The 18,954-nt window shown below is 56.7% G+C and overlaps 1 protein-coding gene across 3 annotated transcripts; it reads right to left on the bottom strand.

Moving 5' to 3' along the window:
• Nucleotides 1-3,088: 3,088 nt before the first annotated feature.
• Nucleotides 3,089-17,956, bottom strand: LOC116458839 (transmembrane ascorbate-dependent reductase CYB561). 3 transcript variants are annotated; one of them, XM_032138878.2, is made up of 6 exons: nucleotides 17,853-17,956; nucleotides 8,117-8,331; nucleotides 6,833-6,931; nucleotides 6,467-6,570; nucleotides 5,866-6,023; nucleotides 3,089-5,374 (listed from the first exon to the last, which is right to left on the bottom strand). In XM_032138878.2, exons 2-6 carry the CDS (start codon nucleotides 8,316-8,318, stop codon nucleotides 5,182-5,184), a joined length of 756 nt encoding a protein of 251 aa, XP_031994769.1. In that variant the 5' UTR covers nucleotides 8,319-8,331; nucleotides 17,853-17,956; the 3' UTR covers nucleotides 3,089-5,181. The 3 variants fall into 3 exon arrangements, with proteins under 3 accessions (XP_031994769.1, XP_031994768.1, XP_031994767.1); XM_032138877.2 differs by lacking the exon at nucleotides 17,853-17,956 and adding an exon at nucleotides 17,167-17,234; XM_032138876.2 differs by lacking the exon at nucleotides 17,853-17,956 and adding an exon at nucleotides 16,810-17,211.
• Between the last annotated feature and the right edge of the window lie 998 nt (nucleotides 17,957-18,954).

Genomic DNA, 18,954 nt, shown 5'->3' with positions numbered 1-18,954 from the left:
CCACCACGCCCAGCGAATTTTTGTATTTTTAGTAGAGACAAGGTTTTGCCATGTTGCCAAGGCTGGTCTCAAACTCCTGACCTCAAGTGATCCACCTACCTCAGCCTCCCAAAGTGCTGGAATTACAGGCATAAGCCACTGTGCCCGACCTAGATGTTTTGTTTTGTTTTGTTTTGTTTTTAGATGGAGTGTCACTCTGTCACCCAGGCTGGAGTGCAGTGGTGTGATCATAGCTCACTGCAGCCTCGACCTCCTGACTCAAGTGATCCACCCACCTCAGCCTCCCAAGTACCTGGGACCACAGTGCATGCCACCATGCCCTGCTAATTTTTGTTTTGTTTTGCAGAGATGGAGTCTTGTTATGTTGCCCAGGCTGGTCTCAAACTCCTGGCCTCAAGCTGTCCTCCCACCTTGGCCTCTCAAAGTGCTGGGATTACAGGCATGAGCCACCACACTTGGCCAAACCCCCAGCTTTTTAAGAAGTCCTGGGACATTAGAGGAAAGGAAAAGGAATGATTCATTTAAAAAAACTATTAATACTTCTTAAAAAGAATTTACCCTCAACCTTAATAAAAAGCTACTCAGAGTAGAAGCAAACAGCAAACTAAGCAGAAGTCTGTGTAGATCCTCCGAAGCACCAAGTCAGATTTTCTTCCCCTGGTTATCTGCTCACAGGTACCCTTTGGTAACTGCAGGCAGACACAGTACGCACGTGCACATGGTGGCCAGACTCCCCTGCGGTCAGCTGGGAACGAATGGGTAGGCGAACCAGCGGGGAATGGAGTCACCCTCTTTCAGCTTTAAAAACAAGCTGGAGGAGCTTGGAGTCTTGGCAGCCGAGTTATTCCATTCTCAGGAATAAGATGGGGCATTGATAACAGGTATCGTGTCTGGAATGCCCTGTGCTAAAGAGACAGCCCGCATAGAAGAGAAGGTGCTCAGAGTCCATTCTAACAGGCATCCTCCTGGGAGGTCCACTGTGTCCCAGACACTGTGATAGGGACTTCACCTATGTTCCCTAATGTATTCCTCACACCTCGACAGACGACACTGCTATCTCCAAAACAAATGCAGAAGCAGATCCTGAGAGTTGAGGTTGCTCAGGGTCACAGAGGCACAGGTAGGCCTCTGAATCAGAGCCGCACTGACAGCTCTTCCCTCCACCACGCTGCCTCCTCTCTCAGAAGGGATGGTCTGAAAAGAGCAAGCAACCCGAATGGCGCCCCACGGAGCGCAGGCGCTGGGTCCGGGAGGATGGCTTGGGAAATGCCGTGTGCTTGTTTGGAGAAATAACTCTATGCCCCAGCCAAGAGGAGTCGCTTTGGGACCCCAGTAAGAAAATGAGGTCCCTGCTGTTATCCAGCCGGAGATTGGTAGAGGAAGAGGTGAAGTGGCTCTCTGGAGAGGGAGGCATCATCCCTTGGTGACTGGAATCACTTCAATATTCAGAGAGACCCATAAGATTCAGAGGCTGGTGGAAAAAAAAAAAAAAAAAAAAACAGAAATGAGATGCTGAGGAACCAGTTTGTGACATGTATCAAGCCATGTGCTTTGAATGCTTTTCAGTAAATAAAGGCCCACACTCAGCTGGGTGTGGTGGCTCACACCTGTAATCCCAGCACTTTGGGAGGCCAAGGCAGGTGTATCACCTGAGGTGGGGAGTTCGAGACCAGCCTGACCAACATGGAGAAACCCCATCTCTACTAAAAATACAAAAATTAGCTGGGTGTGGTGGCACATGCCTATAATCCCAGCTACTCAGGAGGCTGAGGCAGGAGAATCGCTTGAACCCGGGAGGCGGAAGTTGCAGTGAGCTGAGATTGCGCCATTGCATGCCAGCCTGGGCAACAAGAGCAAAACTCCGTCTCAAAAAAATAAAAAATAAAAATAAAGGTCCACACGGAACCCTTGATTCAGGAGGGACTCTACAGGTGCCCTAAGGAAAAGATCTCTCCGCCCTGGCTCCTACACATTAGAGACCAGCTACAATACAGAAGACAAAGTTGAGACCAATGCGGGGAAGCAGGGACTCCTGTTGTTACCTTATTAGAGGATTTGCTGTTGGGTCCCTTTAAATAGTGAGCTCTGGTGAGTTTTTAAATTGCTTTAAGCAGGGGTCCCCAGCCCCAGGGCCACAGACCAGTATGGGTCCGTGGCTGTTAGAACCTGGCTGCACAGTAGGAGGTGAGCAGCAGCAGGTGAGCATGACCACCTGAGCTCCACCTCCTGTCAGATCAGCTGCAGCATTAGAGTCTCATAGGAGTGCAGACCCTATTGTGAACTGCGCGTGCGAGGGATCTAGGTTGCGTGCTCCTTAGGAGAATCGAATGCCTGATGATCTATCACTGTCTCCCATCACCCCCAGATGAGACTGTCTAGTTGCAGGAAAACAGGCTCAGGGCTCCCACTGATCCTACATTAGGGTAAGTTGTATAATTATTTCATTATCTATTAATTACCATGTAATAATATAAAATGCACAATAAATGTAATGTGCTTGAATCATCCCAAAACTATCCCCCACCCCCAGCCCTGGTCTGTGGAAAAACTGTCTTCCACAAAACCTGTGCCTGCTGCCAAAAAGGTTGGGGACCATTGCTTTAAGTGACAAGGCACAAAGTGCACAGTGCAATCCCAACCCAAATTTGCCAAAAACACACCTTCTGCCTGACCCACGTACATGGATCTAAAGTGGAATCTCAGCTTGTTCCAAAAGCTTTGCTCCTCTTCTTAAGGATCAAAAAGACTGATTTCAAAGGGAAAGGGGTCCATTAAACACTGGGGGACCCTCCTTGCCAAGGCTCTTACCAGGCTTTTGCAGCTCCGCCCTCCAGGCCGCCCTCTCAGGCTGAGAGCAAAGGGCTTATCTAACCATGTGGAAACACTGCCTCTGCTGGGTCGGGACTGGACAACCGCTGGGCCTTTTCAGACCCTAGGCCATGATCAATATCACTAATCACTTTACCTTCTGTGCCCAGCCTGCGGATATTCAATTTCTTTCAGGCCTAGAGCTAACGTCATGTTTCTGGCTGCTAAAAGCTCTGGCTCCTTTCATTACCACAGTAAAGGAAGATAACAGGCGAGAGGGTCTGCTGTAGACATTTATTGAATCATCTGTTGCACCAACAGCACATTGTATTTCACAGAAGATTGGCCACAGGCAAAATAAAATAACCCACCACAAATCTGCTTCTGGGCGCCTTCTTCAGCTCCTTAGTCATCCACTGTTCACTTTGGCAAACAGACCAGTTTATAGACTTTTGTTGCAAATCTAAGGTTCCATTTCTCTCTGTAGCATTCTGGCTAGGGAGAGACACGATTGTACTTTGGTAGTTTGTCTAAGGCGGAGTTTTCCCACATGTAAACATTTCACTACACAAGTGTGTGCCAGCTGATTAAAGAACTGATGGCACCCCTACCCCTGAAGAGTGTACAGTCTAAACAGGAGGCGAACACTGTCATCCGGACAAGCTGAGAGGAGGCGGGGAAAGGGGCTCGAAGGAGCCTGAGCAGCCCCTGCTGGGGAGGGGCCTGGACTACAACCACCTGCTCCCAGAAATGACACTGCCTGAGGCAGGAGCCACAGCAAAAGCCAATTACAGGAAATCTGAGCATCAGAGGAGACTGGCCCTTTCTCTAAGGCGGCCTCAGGTAGGAAAAGGGCAGCCATTATAAGAGTCATCGTCAGGTTTGGAAATTGTATATTAAGCTCTTCACTGAAGTACACTGTGTCTGTGTCTGTCTCAAGCAAAGCCATGCTCCTCAAACCTCCCAAAACAAGGAAAACGGAGACAACAGTCACCAGATCCAAGAAGCACATGATCAATGTTCTTTTTTTTTTCTTTTTTGAGCCTGTCACCCAGGCTGGAGTGCAGTAGCGCGATCTCAGCTCACTGCAAGCGCCGTCTCCCAGGTTCACACCATTCTCCTGCCTCAGCCTCCCAAGTAGCTGGGACTGCAGGCGCCCACCACCACGCTCGGCTAACTTTTTTGTATTTTTAGTAGAGACAGGGTTTCATTGGTTAGTCAGGATGGTCTCGATCTCCTGGCCTTGCACACAGTCAGTGTTCTAATCACACTATTTCCAGGCCAAAGCCAAATGGTGACTCAGCTAACAGGACACTCTTGATGGGGCTGGAGTGATGTGCAGACACCACAGGGGATGACTCTAGTTCTGATCTGTCCTGACTTCCTGGAAAGATGGGCACCAGATAAGGAGAAGGCTCGTCCTCCAGAACAGAGGCAGCAGCTCCAGCAGCCCCGGGGGGCTCCAGCCACAGCCAGCAGCAGCGGTTTTTTCATTTAAAAAATTCTAAGGTTTGTGGCCTCTGCCTCCCAGCCTGAGCAGAGCCTGGGTGAGCCTGGGAGAGGAAACCAGAGCTGAGCCGCAAGGGGGTGGTGCTAGAAGGAGGGAGCCCCAGCAGGAAGGGGCTGCAAGGTGCCCCCCATTTCCAACCCCCATGTCTGGAGCAGCCTGGGAGGAGGCCCGCCTGCATCTGCCAAGAGAAAGTCTGTCTGAAGTCATGGGCTTCTATCCCCTCTCCCACCAAAGCCGTCCTAGGGCTAAAGGGTTAAAGAAGAGGAAGTTCAGGACTACAGCTGGGCCACAGCCTCATCTCAGAGCTTCCCAGGGGCCAGTCCCTCCCCTCTCCTGGGGAACCTTGCTCTCACCACCAACATACTTTACACATCGTATCACTTGCTCCTCTGCCAAAGGCCGGGCCCACTTGTGCCACGTGTTATTCGGGCTGGAGGGACTCCTTGTTTGAATTCAGCAGCTATCGTGGCCTTTCCAGGCCTGTCCCTGAGGCCCCCCCAGTTTCCCCTGGCCTTGCCCCAGGCATCTGCTGCCGGGAGGGTGGGGCCTCCTCTCTCGCTTCTTTAAAGATCTGTGCTCTGCGACCAGGACTGACCACCCGAAATCCTACCCAAAGCCTTCTGCACTGAAGGGGGCAACAGAGACAGGGGAGCTACACACAATGAACTGGTCTATAGCAGCAGAGAAAGGAGAAGCAGAGGAGGCAGAGACCTGACCCCAGAAAGCAACATTCAAATAGATGCAGCTGCACCCATGTGCCCGCCTGCTGCCAGAGCCACTCTCTGGAGCCTGCAGTCCTGAAGACGCCTCAGCAGGGGCAGGCAAGAAGACACCCCGCGAACCCCCAGGGCCGGCCGGGCGCATCACTGGGAGCCGGGGCTGTCTCCCTCCGTCAGCGTCTTGAAGTCCATGGAGAGGGCCTGCTCTTCCGCCTGGGAAGGCCGCTTCCAGTCGGCCGGGGTCAAGATGTAGAGCACCGCCCCACCGAAGCAGGCCAGCAGCAGGCCCAGCACATTGGCCAGGACACCCTCGGGCTCAAACGCGCTATACTTGCCCCTGCAGGGGTGAAAGGAAGGGAGAAGCTGCCCAAGGGGTCACAATTAGGCCAAATGCCCTTCGTATCCTGGGCCTTAAAGATGCCATGGGGATTCCAGCACCAGCCCCTGCCTCCCTACCCTGCCTGAAGAGAACAACCATCCCCCCGCCCCCAACCAGCAATCTCCAGCTATGGCTCAGAGACAGAAAGAGATGGGTAATGTAAAAATCGAGATCAATATTCTAGCTCTAAGCAGTTGTCCTGCAGATCCTGCTGCGTGGTGGGAATAAATAGGGTGCCCATAGCCCAGAAGTTTCTTTGAAAGGATAAAATCAAGAAAGCTAACCAAAGCCAAGCCCCATGCACCCAAATCTTAGCAAGCATAACTACAGCCACCAGTTGTGAGGCCACAAGAGGCAGCTCAGGAAGCCACAGCTAGGGAAGCCGAGGGCAGGGTGAGGTCTGTGCAAGGGTGGCCCAGGCCCTGCCCTTTCCCACCCAGGACACTCACCCGAGGTTGAACAGCAGTGCCTCCTTCAGGCCCAGCAGGGCGGTGCCCACGGAAAGGAGGAAGATGCTAGCACCGAAGAAGATGTGCTGTGGGCGGTAGCGGCTCCGCAGGGAGAACGAAGCTCCGGGGAACAGGAAGAAGCTGAAGCCCACCAGCCACTAGAAGGAAGGGAGGCGGTTCCGGGACAGGGCAGCCGGACACCCCAGCAGCCCAGGTCGGCCCAGGCCCACACCCACGCGCCCACACGGCGACTGTGAGCCCCTCAGCCCTGCCTGGTTTCCTCCCTCCTCAGCACAGTGGTGGGAGGAGCACTAAGCGCTTAGGGACAAGGGACCGGTCCCCCAACGCTTGAGGCCTTGGCACACTTGGAAAGCTGGGCTTGTGGCCAAACGTGCTGAGTCAGCCATGGGGCGCCTGGGAGCTGGGCACCCTTGGCCGCCAATCCTAGCTTTGCACCCACACAGGCCTGGGAAGGCAGCTCTCTCACCTGCACGCACCCCAGAAATCAGGCCCTTCCATGAGGCACATTTCAGCCCACCTCCCCTCCCCCTCCCACCTCCCTGGTAGGTGGCCCCAGGCCCGGGGTGCTGGAAGGACTCACCTGCACAAAGTACAGGACAAAGACAAGGATCCCGCACCAGCTGTGTAGGCTGTACAGGTCAGCGTAGCCCTTCTTCCTGTGGTAGTCAAACACTGCCACCAAGCCTGGGCCAGGGATAGGTCATGTGAGGACAGGGTTGGACGTGGAAAAGGAAGGTGTAAGATGACCCAAGGGAACCAGCTAGCGGGACTTCTGGGCTTTAGTCCCAGCTCGACGGCTGCCAGCACCTAGTGGCCCTGCAGGGGATGTTTGGGGTGGGGGCGGGCCCATCACGGCTCTGGGGAGGGAACAGAGCCGGTGAAGCGGCTGTTTGCCATACCTGAAGAGGCAGGCAGGGGGCAGGGAAGGTCGCGCCCAGGAACTCACCAACCAGGGCGATGACGAGCGCAAAGACGTGCAGCAGCCCGTGCAGGACCTTGGTGGTGCGTTTGGTTTCGTTCCTGAAGACACGGTAAACCAGCAGGGCTGTGGGAGGTGAGAGAGGGAACGTGAGTGCATCCGCATGCACGTGAGGCCTCCTGCAGGGAGCAGCAAGGAGGCACCTTGGTGGAGAGGTGATGGGAGCTGACAGCTTGTAACAGGAGCCTAGCTGCAGGAACCGGAGGAGAAAGCCAGGTTCCCTGGGGACTCTGGGCAGCTCCTGGCCTTCTCTGAGGGCACCTAGGGCTGTGTGCACCTTAACACCCCTCCCCCACCCTCCAACCTCCCCCAGCTGTGCACAAAGAGGGCAGGGCAGGAGGCTGCACCACAGTCCCAACCACCAGGACAGGCAGTGAAGGCAGCGCCTCTGCCCTTGTTCCCACCTAAAGGAGCTGCCGGGCCCAGTAGACGCCCCACCCCACCCACCTTCTTGTCAGGTGTCCTGCAAATTCCAGGCTGTGTTTGAGGTCCACTGTTGGTCACACTGAGGCAGCAAGCAGCCTCTGAGTTCACCTGTTAGCCACGTGGCTCCTCACACAGGCCCCTGCCTAAGCCTGGGCAGATGGTCCTACTCCTAGCAAGCAGGCCCCTGGCTCCCAAGCAGAACCTTGTGATCCCAGCCTGATCTCTGGCCTCCAGAAGAGGTGGGCAAAGCCAGGTCACGTGAGGAATGCCTCTTAGCTTTCTGCTGCTCAGGGGTGGCTGTCACCAGGACCACCTCTAGGAAGGTCAACCGGATGCAGATCCCGCTTCCTGGATCCCTGGCCTGGAGGCAGGTGGAGGCCAAGCACTGCCTTGCTCCTGCCCCAGGGGGAGGCGCTCTAGCTCTGCCAAGTCCAAGAACAACCACACACATGCGCACGCACGCACGCATACAAACTCTCACATATGATTACGTTTTTTCCCTCAATTCAAACCACCCTTGCAGCAGGGCCTGGCTCGGAGCCCCATTCCTTTCCCTCTGCTGCATGAAGTGCCCGCCTTGGATGCTGTGTGTGGAAACCAGGTGAAAATGCTGGGCCAGGCTGGAGAGGAGCGGCCACCCACCAACCTCAGAGCCTGGGTTTGGATTCCATCTCCCCAAGCTCTGAACCAGCTTCCGTCTCTGTCTTTTCTAGAATCTTAGATTTGTCCAACCAGAAGAGACCGCAGGGGTGACAAGACCCCTGCAAACTGCCTCTCAGGGATCCCCACAAGCCCGGGCAGAGAGGAGCGGCCCATGGGACTCACCATCTCCCTGCAGGAAGATCAGGCCTATGACCATGCAGAGGGGGTGCGCGTTGAACTGCAGGTCGCTCTCCCAGGCAATGCCGCCTCGGTACAGCCCGAGCCAAGCGCCAGTCATGGCCACCAAGGTCAGGCCCAGCAGCTGGGAGAAGGCCACGAAGTAAGGCAGCGCTGCGGGGGTGGATGCCGCGGCCCCGCCCTCCATGCTGAGGCAAACGCTGCAAGAAAGAGCAGAGGTCAGAGGAGCAGCGCACAGCACCCTGAGATGCGCACAGAGCCCCTGAGATGTACACAGCCCCCGCAGATGCACACAGCCCCCCAAGATGTGCACAGGCCCCCCGAGATGTACACACCCCCCAAGATGCGCACAGCCGCCCCCGGAGATGAGCACGGTCCCCCCCCGATACGCACAGCCCCCCCACTGAAATGCGCACAGCCGCCCTTGCTAGATGCACGCAACACCCCCCCGGGTTGCACACAGCCCCCTCCAGATGCGCACAACCACCCCCGCTAGATGGGCACAGCCCCCCCGGGATGCACACAGCACCCCCAGATGCGAGCAGCCCCCCTGAGATGCACATGTCCCCCCACATATGCGCACAGTCCCTAGAGACTGCGCCTGAGATGCGGCGCGGCTCCCCCCATGGCGGCCCCGCCACCCTCCCCCGAGGCTCCCGCTGGAAGCAGCGCTCGCTCTCCCACCCCCAAGCCTCTTCCCACCCATCGTCCTGGAGCAGAGGTCTCAGGTCTCGGGAGTGGCTGGGGGGAGGGGCCCAGCCTCCCCACAGGGACAGGCGTGACCCGGGACACGACGCCAGGAGTTCCATATGCGGTGAAGGTACAAGGAAAGATACCCCAAATTCTAGTGAGCGCAAGGGCCCAGTGCCTGGCTTTGTTTTCTGTTTCATGAGGCCCTGGCCTTCCCTGGGTGGGCTTTACAAGTGAGTTACACAGGCAAGCGCGCTCCTTGACGGGAAGGAAAGGGCTGGTCACACCTTTTCTCCAGACGCATCATGAAGTACATCTCCGGGAGAAATGGGAAGTCTCCCTCCCCCATCCTGGTTTTTAACTCCATGCTGGCGATGAGGAGGCCTCCCTACCCCGCACCCAGGAGAGCCAGCCCCGCTCCCCCTACACCCCCGCCCGCCCCCTCGCCCCGCTCCCCACCCGGCCGCGCCTGCAGAATAGAAGTGCCCTGACCATGCTGCACACAGGTACCTGTCAGCACACAGGGACAGGGCACTTCCCCTCCACACCCGGGGCGGGGCGGACCCGCACTCTAGAGGGGCCCTCAGGTGAGGTTTCCAAAACTGAAAGCCCCCAGAAAGGAGGCCTGCAAGGGGGCCGGGTAGAGCTCAGCAGGGCTGTCCCAGGTGCTCAGCCCCACGTGGCCCTCCAGGAGGAAAGGAGAGCGGGTGGTTCCTACGGAAGCAGGAATGAGAAGCCCCGCGAAGAGCCCAAGGAGTGCCCAGTGCCTGCACAGCTTCATGCCAGGCAGGAGGGCACCCAGCAGCTGAGGATGGGAGGAGAGGCGGCAAGAGGAGAACAAGCGGGGCCTCGCCTGCTCTTCCCTCACCCGGCAGCAGCCTGTGCGCCACGGAAAAGTGCTGCCATGGCCCACAGTTGCCACTGCAACTGCCACCACCATGGCCACCACAAGCAGATCCCAGAGCACTGCTGCTGCCCCCAGCCCGCCCCGGACGGTTCCCCACTGGCCCCTTGCCACGGTCCAGCCTCTCTTGGCAACAACTGTATCAGAACTAGGGGGACAGTGGCCAGCACAGGGGCACTGACCCCCTTCACACCCGGCACATGCTCTGCCCTGTGGTGCCCAGGAGCTGGTTTTCAGTCCCTCCCAGTGATGGGCTCCTTCTCTGCTCCCCAATTCTCTCTGCCACGTCGGACAACTGTTGGCAACTCCACCATTAAAGGGGAGGCGTGTGGGCCGGGCGCAGTGGCTCACACCTATAATCCCAGCACCTGGGGAGGCCAAGGCGAGTAGATCACCTGAGGCTAGGAGTTCAAGACCAGCCACAACATGGTGAAACTCCATCTCTACTAAAAACACAAAAATTAGCCGGTCATGGTGGCTCACACCTGTAATCCCAGCTACTCGGGAGGCTGAGGCACTAGAATCCCTTGAGCTCAGGAGGCAGAGTTTGCAGTGGGCCAAGATCGTGCCACTGCATTCCAGCCTGGATGACAGAGTGAGACTCTGTCTCAAAAAAAAATTTTTTTAATTAAAAAAAAAAGGGGCTGTGTGTGTTAATAATCCACACGCGCTGCAGAATATGGATCAGCAAAAAAGATAAAATGACAGGCCATCAGAATTTCATCTATATCCTCACACACCTTCTTCCTAAAACACATATGCATCCTTTTATAGAAGCAGGATCATTTATTCCATTTTCTAACCTGCTTTTTAACTGAGAGCATAGCACACATGGATGTTCATGTCAATGGATACAAGCCCACATCATCATTTTCGTAACCTCACACTCTTGCATTGCATGGCCATTTTTTAGCCAACTAGTTCCCATTGTTCAGCATTTAGCTAGCTTTCAGTTTTCCACCAAATAAACAACAGGATGTGGTCATCTGCAAACTTCTCTGCAGGGAATCCTGAAACAAGGGCTAGGTTCTGTTTTAGACTTCTGACACATTCCATCAAATCATCTCCCAGAAACATAGCCCCAATCCACATTCCCAGGGTGGACGGGAATACGGGATTCCAGAAGCCCCAGCCAACAATAAATCCTATTTTAGGAACTCCTGCCTCTGTCCTTATCTGTCACCTACACGGGTATCAGTTCTGTCCCCGCCGCCCCAAATTCAAGCTCCATTTCTGACGGTTCACTACTCATCTCTACCTGGACATCCCACAGACGCTCCAAACCCAGCTCGTCCCAAGTCACCTCCTCTCCCGTTGTCACCAAGTCCTCTCATGCCCTCCCCACTAGCTAGCAGGGCTGCCCTTCTTCCGGGCCCAGGTGACACCTCAGCTCCTCCACAGAAGGCTGCCCAGGCCGCCACATGCTGGGACCCCTCCCCTCACTTCCCTCCTGAGCATCCTCACTGCCCCACCCAAGTCAGGGCCTGCAGCTTCTCCCTCTTCAACGTGACAGACACGCCAGAGACAAAGCCAGCTCCCAAGGTCACGCTGTCCCCTGCACAAGTGGCCCAGAGTGCCAGTGAAATGCCAACTGCATGGCATGATCCTGCCCGTTTCCATCTGCAGCCCCCACTGTTCCTGCTAGGCCCTCTAGAGGAGACGCCTGGGCTCACAGAATCCAAGGACATGGCCCAGCCTGGCTCCCTGCTGTGGGCCCCACAGCCCTGCCTCCACTCCTCAGGCACCGCGGTGGGCAGATCACTCTGTCCCCAGGCTCTCCCGGAGCCTCCTTACCCTCGCAGTGCCCTGTCTGCTCCTCGAAGGGAGGGAAGCTGTCGCTCCTCCTTGGGAATCCTTGGGTCTCTAATACCCCGAGTCTAACAGGAAAATGTACTGAAAGAAATGCTGTCCCCCCCACCCTGGCCCCGGTCACTTGTCGTCTGTCCTCCTCTCCAGGTCGCCGCCTCCTTTATTAGATTCATCTCCAGAGAGCATGGCTGCAGGCAGAATCTGATTAGCTACAAATTAGGAAGAACAGAGGGGACATCACCCCTCCCTCTACTGGGCGACCAGGCAACTTCCTCACACCTCGTGGAGTACAAAGGGCAGGAGAGGCTGGCAGAGTGAGGGGCCACTGCCCACTCCTTCCTTCCTACCAGGCTCCCTGGGAGACAGCGGACATCAGAGCCAGGCTCTCTTCTCGCAGCGACGACTGCCTGCAGCTTCAACATCCTTCAGTGAAATGCCCTGCCTGGCCTCCCGGGGAGCCAGAACCATAACGTTGTTTGCTCCCCACCATGGCAGAGCAGACATGTGCTTGGTGTGTCAGTAGGGTGGGGACCCAACAGCCTGTGAGCACCTGCTCTGTGCTGGGCACTTCATGCCATCTCTCATGTCACCCTTAAATGACACTGTGTGGATAACAGGAGCATTGCCCCAATTTGACAGGCCAGGAAATGGAGGCTCAACGAGGACAAGCGACATGCCCCCAAATTCCCATCAGCAAATAGCAGCTCAACTCGACCCACAGGCACCTGCACTCGGCCAGGTGCTGGGGCAACACGGTCGGGGCCTGGTCCCTGCCCTCAAGGGGCGTGCAAATGAGCTTCTGTGCAGACGCAATTTTCAGGTAAGGGTGGCACAAATTCAAGCCAGGAGCTGATCTGGGCCTCCAAGACCCGTCCCAGTGTGCACACGGAAGACGGCACCCCTGCTGTGATGTCTGTGGGCAACAGCGTCTCTAGCTCTCCTGCTGAACAGTGGCTGCCTGCTCGTGGCTTTGGCCTTTCCAAGGCCCAGGAACTAGGGTGGCGCTGTCAGGCTTTCCAGAGACTGAAGCCAGCAAGAGTCCGTGTTGGAGCTGAGGAAGCTGCTTTGACGCAGGGGAAGCTCCCGGGCGGTGCCCCCCCTCCTGTGCCAGTCCTCCTGCGTCCTCCCCGCCTCGGTTCTACCATGGCACTAAGCACTGGTGCGTGCAAGACAGCAGGCCCTGACCGAAGGGGAGAGGGAAGGGGTTACAAGAGGGCAAACAAGCCGCGGAAGCTGCATTTCCATTTGCTCCTAAGGCGGGTGTCCTGGCCCAGGCAGCCCAGGGACCCGGGGCACCTGAGCATCTGGGAGGAAGCCAGAGATGAACAGCGGCCTCTGGAATGACAGCGGCCTGCTTCTGATTCAAAGGCGAGGCTTCAAAATCTAAGTGTGAGGATGAAAGGAAAGCCCATGTTTGGCCTGCAGGCGACCGCAGTCCGTAGGTTCTGAGCTTGGCTCTGTGCTTTACGGGAGATGTGCGGAAGATCCCTTCCGCAACAGGGCTCTCGTGAGGCCATTCACTGGACAAAACGGATAACCCATTTGTGTGCAGGGAAGGGCTGTGTCCCATGCCAGAGGTGGGGGTGTACAGGGATCGACATTCTGATATCTCTGGACAGAATCTGACCCACCACAAATGTGTCCGCTGCATTTGCAAACCTGGACATTGGGTGAGATTTCTCCCTAGGAAGCAAGGCTTTGAATCGTGGCCCTCATTTCCCAGTCTTGACAGCGAGAATACTCTCTCGCCCTTCCCTCCTCACTGGGTGGCCCTGGGACACCAGCTGTTCTTGGGCCCTCTGTGTTCTCAGAGCAGAACTGTGGACAGCAGCTTCAAGGCCTGGAAGCTGCCACTCCCCACCCCCAAGGGCTCCACTGCCCTGCAGACCAGAATCTTGCAACCAGAGGGGGCTCACGTAGCCCCTCACACAGTCACTTGCCTTCCTCTGTGACAGCTCAGGATGAGGTTGACAGATCTCTCACAGTTTCTGGAGCTTAGAGCTGTGAGAGTCACCCTCGTCCCCACCCACTCACCCCACCTGCAGCCAGGCTCCACTTAATGCAATCAGCGCATTAAGGACAGCAAGACCCGCAGAGCTTCACTGAGCCAAGCATCGCTCTCCCTCCCCGTGCCCACTGCATTTTATTAAAAGGCAACCAGGACTAATCTCATTATTGGGGACCAGACACTGCACATGGTGCACAGCCTCAGGGGCAGAAGGCAGAGCAGGGGAGGCTGGGAAGTGGGCAGCCTGGGCTGGCTACAGCCCTCCTTATCAACAGCAGGGTTTGAATTGAGTTAGGAAAGATTGTGACTAGGGAAAGGCCGATATCTCTTCTTGATGGATGAAGGGGAAAACAGCTCAATTGCCCTAGAATGTCCTAGCATGTGATGAAGGAGAAAGCAAAGTGTGGTGTGAGCTATTAGGGTACTTTCTTAGCACCCCAGTAGCCCCAAGAAGAAGGGGCTTCCCAGGAGGTGCTCCCCATCCCATGCCAGTCCTCCTGCATCCTCCCCATGCTGGTGCCAGCATGGCACTAAGCCCTGGTGCATGCAGAGACACCAGGCCCTGACCAAAGGGTAAGAGAGAAGGCATTACAGGAGGGTGAACAAGCTGCAGGGGCTGCATTTCCATTTCTCCTAGGGCGGCTGTCCTGGCCCAGGCAGCCCAGGGACCCAGGGCATCCAGGCTGCTTGGATCAGGTACCAAGGAACTAGGTACCCAGGAGGCAGCAGAGCCTGAAGCCAAACACTGAGCTCCTTTCTCCCACAAGACAGAGAGCTCCCAATGCTTACAAACCAAAATGTTTCCACTTCCATGAAAATCAGAAGAAAAAAATGAACATTCAGGGTTGAGGAAAATGTTGCAATTTTTTAAAACTTATTTTAATTAATTTTTTTTTTTTTTTTTTTGGAAACAGTGTCTACCTCTGTCACTCAGGCTGGAATACGGTGGCATGATCATAGCTCACAGCAGTCTCGAACTCCTGGGCTCAAGGGATCCTCCCACCTCAGCCTCTCAAGTAGCTACAGCTATGCTAAAATGCCCAGTTAATTTTTTCTTTTTTTGGAGAGAGAGGGTCTCACTATGTTGCGCGGGTTAGTCTCAAACTCCTGGTCTCAAGCAGTCCTCCTGCCTCAGCCTCCCAAAGCTCTGGGATTACAGATAACATGAGCCAGCCCTAAAATGTTTTGTTTTTAAAATTAATTGTAATCCAGTCTGGATTATACTTGTCTTTATACCAATGCAGTTGTAAAATATAATTTTTATTCTTTTTTTTTTTTTTTGAGATGGAGTCGTGCCCTGTTGCCCAGGCTGGAGTGCAATGGCAAGATCTCGGGTCACCGCAACCTCCGCCTCCCGGGTTCAAGCGATTCTCCTGCCTCAGACTCCCCGAGTCTGGGATTACAGGTGTGCGCCACCATGCCTGGCTAATTTTTTCTATCTTTTGTAGAGACAAGCTTTCACCATGTTGGCCAGGCTGGTCTCGAACTCCTGACCTTGTGATCTGCCCGCCTCCGCCTCCCGAAGTCCTGGGATTACAGGCGTGAGCCACTGCGCCGGGCCAATTGTTATTATTTTTTTTATGGAAGAAGGGGCCCATGAAGCCAGAGGGCCGACGGCCCATGAAAGGCCCAGTGCAGCCCAGGTTAGAGAGATGTGATTTCAAAACAGCCTCACTATTTATAACCATCAGCTCCTGGACAAGCCAAGTTCCTTCTCCAAGCCTGCTTCCTAATCTATAAAGTGGGAGGATATCTGGATCTACCTTACTGAATACAGAAAGAGGAAGTGGATAAACGTGTGCCAGCGCCCAGCACAGTGCCTGCCACAAAGTAGGCATTCCATCAAAGAGCAATCTTACAAAAACGAAATCTGGTCCTAAGAGCACCTTAGGAAGAGTCGCACTGCTGACACATGAGGTTTGCGGCCACAGACAGCCAGATGGCAGCCATCTCTAATAAATCCATACTCCCTTGCTGTCCACCATTAGCCCCACCACACCAAGCAGAAGCTCCTGGGGCTGGAAGAACACAGGATGGTCTGCTTTTAATCTGTGACATTGTATATTCCCAAAATTCATTTATGAATTGCTCAGACAGTAGAGTGCTTCTTCCCAGTGAAGCTATACTTTTAGAGGGGGTTAATTTCTCATTCCCCTCCACCAATGCCATCTAATGCCACTGAACTACCCCGGTATTAGCAGGAGCCCAAGCTCTGCCTGCCAAGGAAAAGTGGTGAGGGCAGAAAAGTAGTAGGACAAGGCTGGGCACGGTGACTCACGTCTGTAATCCTAGCACTTTGGGATGCCAAGGCGGGCAGATCACCTGAGGTTAGGAGTTCGAGACCAGCCTGGCCAACATGGTGAAACCCCATCTCTACTAAAAATGCAAAAATTAGCTGAGTGTTGTGGCACACACCTGTAATCCCAGCTACTAGGAAGGCTGGAACAGGAGAATCGCTTGAACCCGGAAGATGGAGGCTGCAGTGAGCTGATAATGCCCACTGCACTCCAGCCTCCTGGCAACAGAGCAAGACTCTATCTCAAAAAAAAAGGAAGGAAGGAAAGGAAGGAAAGCAAGGAAAGCAAGGAAAGCAAGAAAGAAAAGGAGTGGGACAAGCAGGGTGGTTCCACCTCCAGCTCTAGGAGGCTCCGCATGCAAGGACGTGGGGCTGCCGCCGCCTGGTATTTTCCTGCCTCCATCAGATTTCACCAGGAGAAATCCAGGCATCTAGAAGAGGTGGCAAAGCTTTTTTTTTTTTTTTTTTTTTTTTTCATTAGCTATTAAAACAAAGGGGCAGAATCTAGGCGCCCTAGATGTAACTTCATTTACGGAGTCAGAAAATCCACAAAGGCTGCCAAGGTGGAATGAATGAGAGGAGGAGGGCGACCAGAAAAGAGAGGTCTGGGAACGGGACCCCCGATCCACACGGATGATCCTCGCTCCCTGATACAGTCGGGGACAGTGCAAGGAGGGAGGGAGGGTGGCCCTGCCATCTCCCAGGTGTCAAGGTGGCGACAGCTCCGCCCTCAACGCAGTTGGCACCGGCCAGACCCACCACAGGCCCACCGAGGCCACTGGAGTGGGGCTTTCCCACTCGGGAAACTCCCACCCTCGCGCTCAGAAGCTGGGGGCGTCGGGAGACACAGGCGGGGACCTGCGGCTCCACGTTGCAGCCCGGGCCCTGCTCCGGGCAAGAGGCGGTGGCTCCGGTTTCAGATTTCAAGAGGGCAGCCGTGGCAAAGGCTGGTTGGTCCACTTGCACCCTACCTTGCTCTAGAACGCGGCGCAGGAGCAAAGATCCAAACTCGGGGTCACCGGCAAGCGGGGGTCTCGGTTCTAACTTCAGCAGAGACCCGGCACCCGGGCAGGCCAGGGCAGAGGCCGCCTGGACCGGGAGAGGCTGCGGCTCCGGGAGGGCGGGCGAGCCCTCCAGCCCTCGGGCCCAGGGTGCGGGTCGGCGCCGCAGTCCGGTGCGCGGCCGCAGGGGGCAGGTGCGAGGCCGGCTGCTACTCGGGAGCCCCGCGCGGTCCCTCTCTGCGCAGCTGGGGCTCACCTGGGCCGTCCCCGCCCCGCACCCCTCCGCGCTCCGCTCCCACCCCCAGCCCGGCCGCCTACTTCGCCTACCCGAGCGTCCCGCCAGCCTCCCCGCGCCGCGCCCGGGTCGCTCGGCCGGTTCCGCGGGCCGTGGCGCGACGGCGTCGCCATGGCAACCGGGCGGCGGGCTGGGCGGTGTCTCCGTGGCCGGAAGTGGCGCACGCGGCTCCCGGGGCTGCCTCGCACGTGCCACGTCCCCGCGGTTGCGGCCACGCTCGGGACGGGGCCCTGCCAGCTCCGGGCCCGCATGTGGGCGAACCGCGGCCACCGTGAGCCCGGCCTCTCGACCCCCCTCCGGGGCCCCCATGATAGGGGGTGCGTGGGGTCTGCGGCCTGCGGGGATGGAGGGCCGGGAGCTCCTCCGGGCCTGCCTCGAGGGCCGCGGGGTTCGCCCAGGCGAGTCCCGACTGCGCACGGAAGGACCTGGGGTCGGCCAGGCCTGGGGGACGGGACGGGCCCCGAGGAAAGCGGGTGCCAGGGGCGAGACCCGCCGCCCTTCCCCGGCTTGGCCCCGCGCTTCCTGATTTTCTCGCTCCACGCCTCCCCTTCTGCCCTCCACCTTCTTCCCTGCCCTACCCTCGCCCCGCCCGGGCCCAGGAGGCCACTAGATGTCAGACCCGGTTCGGGCCTTGGCCACGCCGCCGCTCCGGGAGCCCTGGGGGCACCTCCCCAGCCCCCACGAGGGAGACGATACTGCCGGGAAGGCCGGAACTAACCCCCGCCCCCGCAGAGTAGCCTGCGGGGAACACCGGTTCCACCAGGCTCTCACGAAAGCCGAGACCTTGCCGTCCGCAGCTTCCCTTGCCCAAAGCGCAGAGAAAGGAGGGCGCCGAGGCCAAGACCAAGACCGGGAGCCAGCCCCTTCGGAGCCCGGTCCAGGCCCCCGGTCCAGGAAGTGCTGTGGGTAGATAAGGGGCCCAGCTCAGACTTCCTACAAGCTGGGAAGAAAGGGTTCTTTCCTGTCTGATGCCGGGCCAGACGTAGCAAGCGCCTAGGGGTGGGAGGGAAATGGGGTTTCCTCCCCGCAGAGGGAAACCAGCCTCCGTTCAGGAACGCCCTCCCCCACCTGCCCTCCAGGCACCAAGTGGTTCTAGGAGGCCGGGGGGCGGGGGGGCGGCGGCAGGAAGACCTGCTTACTTGAATGCACTTTGTGTAGACTGTGGGCTTCCCACAGGCAGTGGGCAAGATAGGCCCTGGGGGTCCAGTACTCGCTTAGTACACAGCAGAGTCTCCAGCGCCAGGCGAGACGCACAGGCATGTCCACTGCACATGGCACACCTTCCACGAGCAGACACAACGGGCCGACACAGCAGGGCCCACCCCCTCAGAGGGACGAAGCTTAAACCCTCCAACAACAGAAAATTTTTAGAGTATCTTTCAGTTGGAGGAAATTAATGGATAATTTAAAGTAAGAAACAGCTTCCTTAGCGTGCTAACAGGCAGAATCCCTGTGGATTGAAGGTAGAACTGAGCCATGTCCTTTGCTTGGTCTGTGGATTTGGACGTGGAGGAAGAGTCCTGACCAGCTGAGCAGGACTGAGTTCCCTCGTGAGAGCCCCGGGCCTTCAGCCCCTTCCAAAGCCAGGAGAGATTCCTGCTGAGGGGTGATGGGGGCCCTTTGGCTTCCCCCTCACCCCAAGGCCCAGCAGCACTGGGCTGCAGGCTTTTCCCTTAGGAGGGAGAGCAGCCGCCTCCCTGCCAGCAGTGTTCTCAAGGGCCTGCTTCAAGTGGGGAGGGGTGGGTGAGGGTGTTCTGAGTGAGGGAGAGGCCTGCACACCCGCTGCATGGGGGGGCTCATGGCTACACCTAACCCGTTTT

Source organism: Hylobates moloch, unplaced genomic scaffold, assembly GCF_009828535.3.
Source record: "Hylobates moloch isolate HMO894 unplaced genomic scaffold, HMol_V3 SCAFFOLD_19, whole genome shotgun sequence".
Taxonomy (NCBI): domain Eukaryota; kingdom Metazoa; phylum Chordata; class Mammalia; order Primates; family Hylobatidae; genus Hylobates; species Hylobates moloch.
The sequence above is the reverse complement of the archived record's forward strand: the minus strand, read 5'-3'. Positions and strand labels throughout refer to the sequence as shown.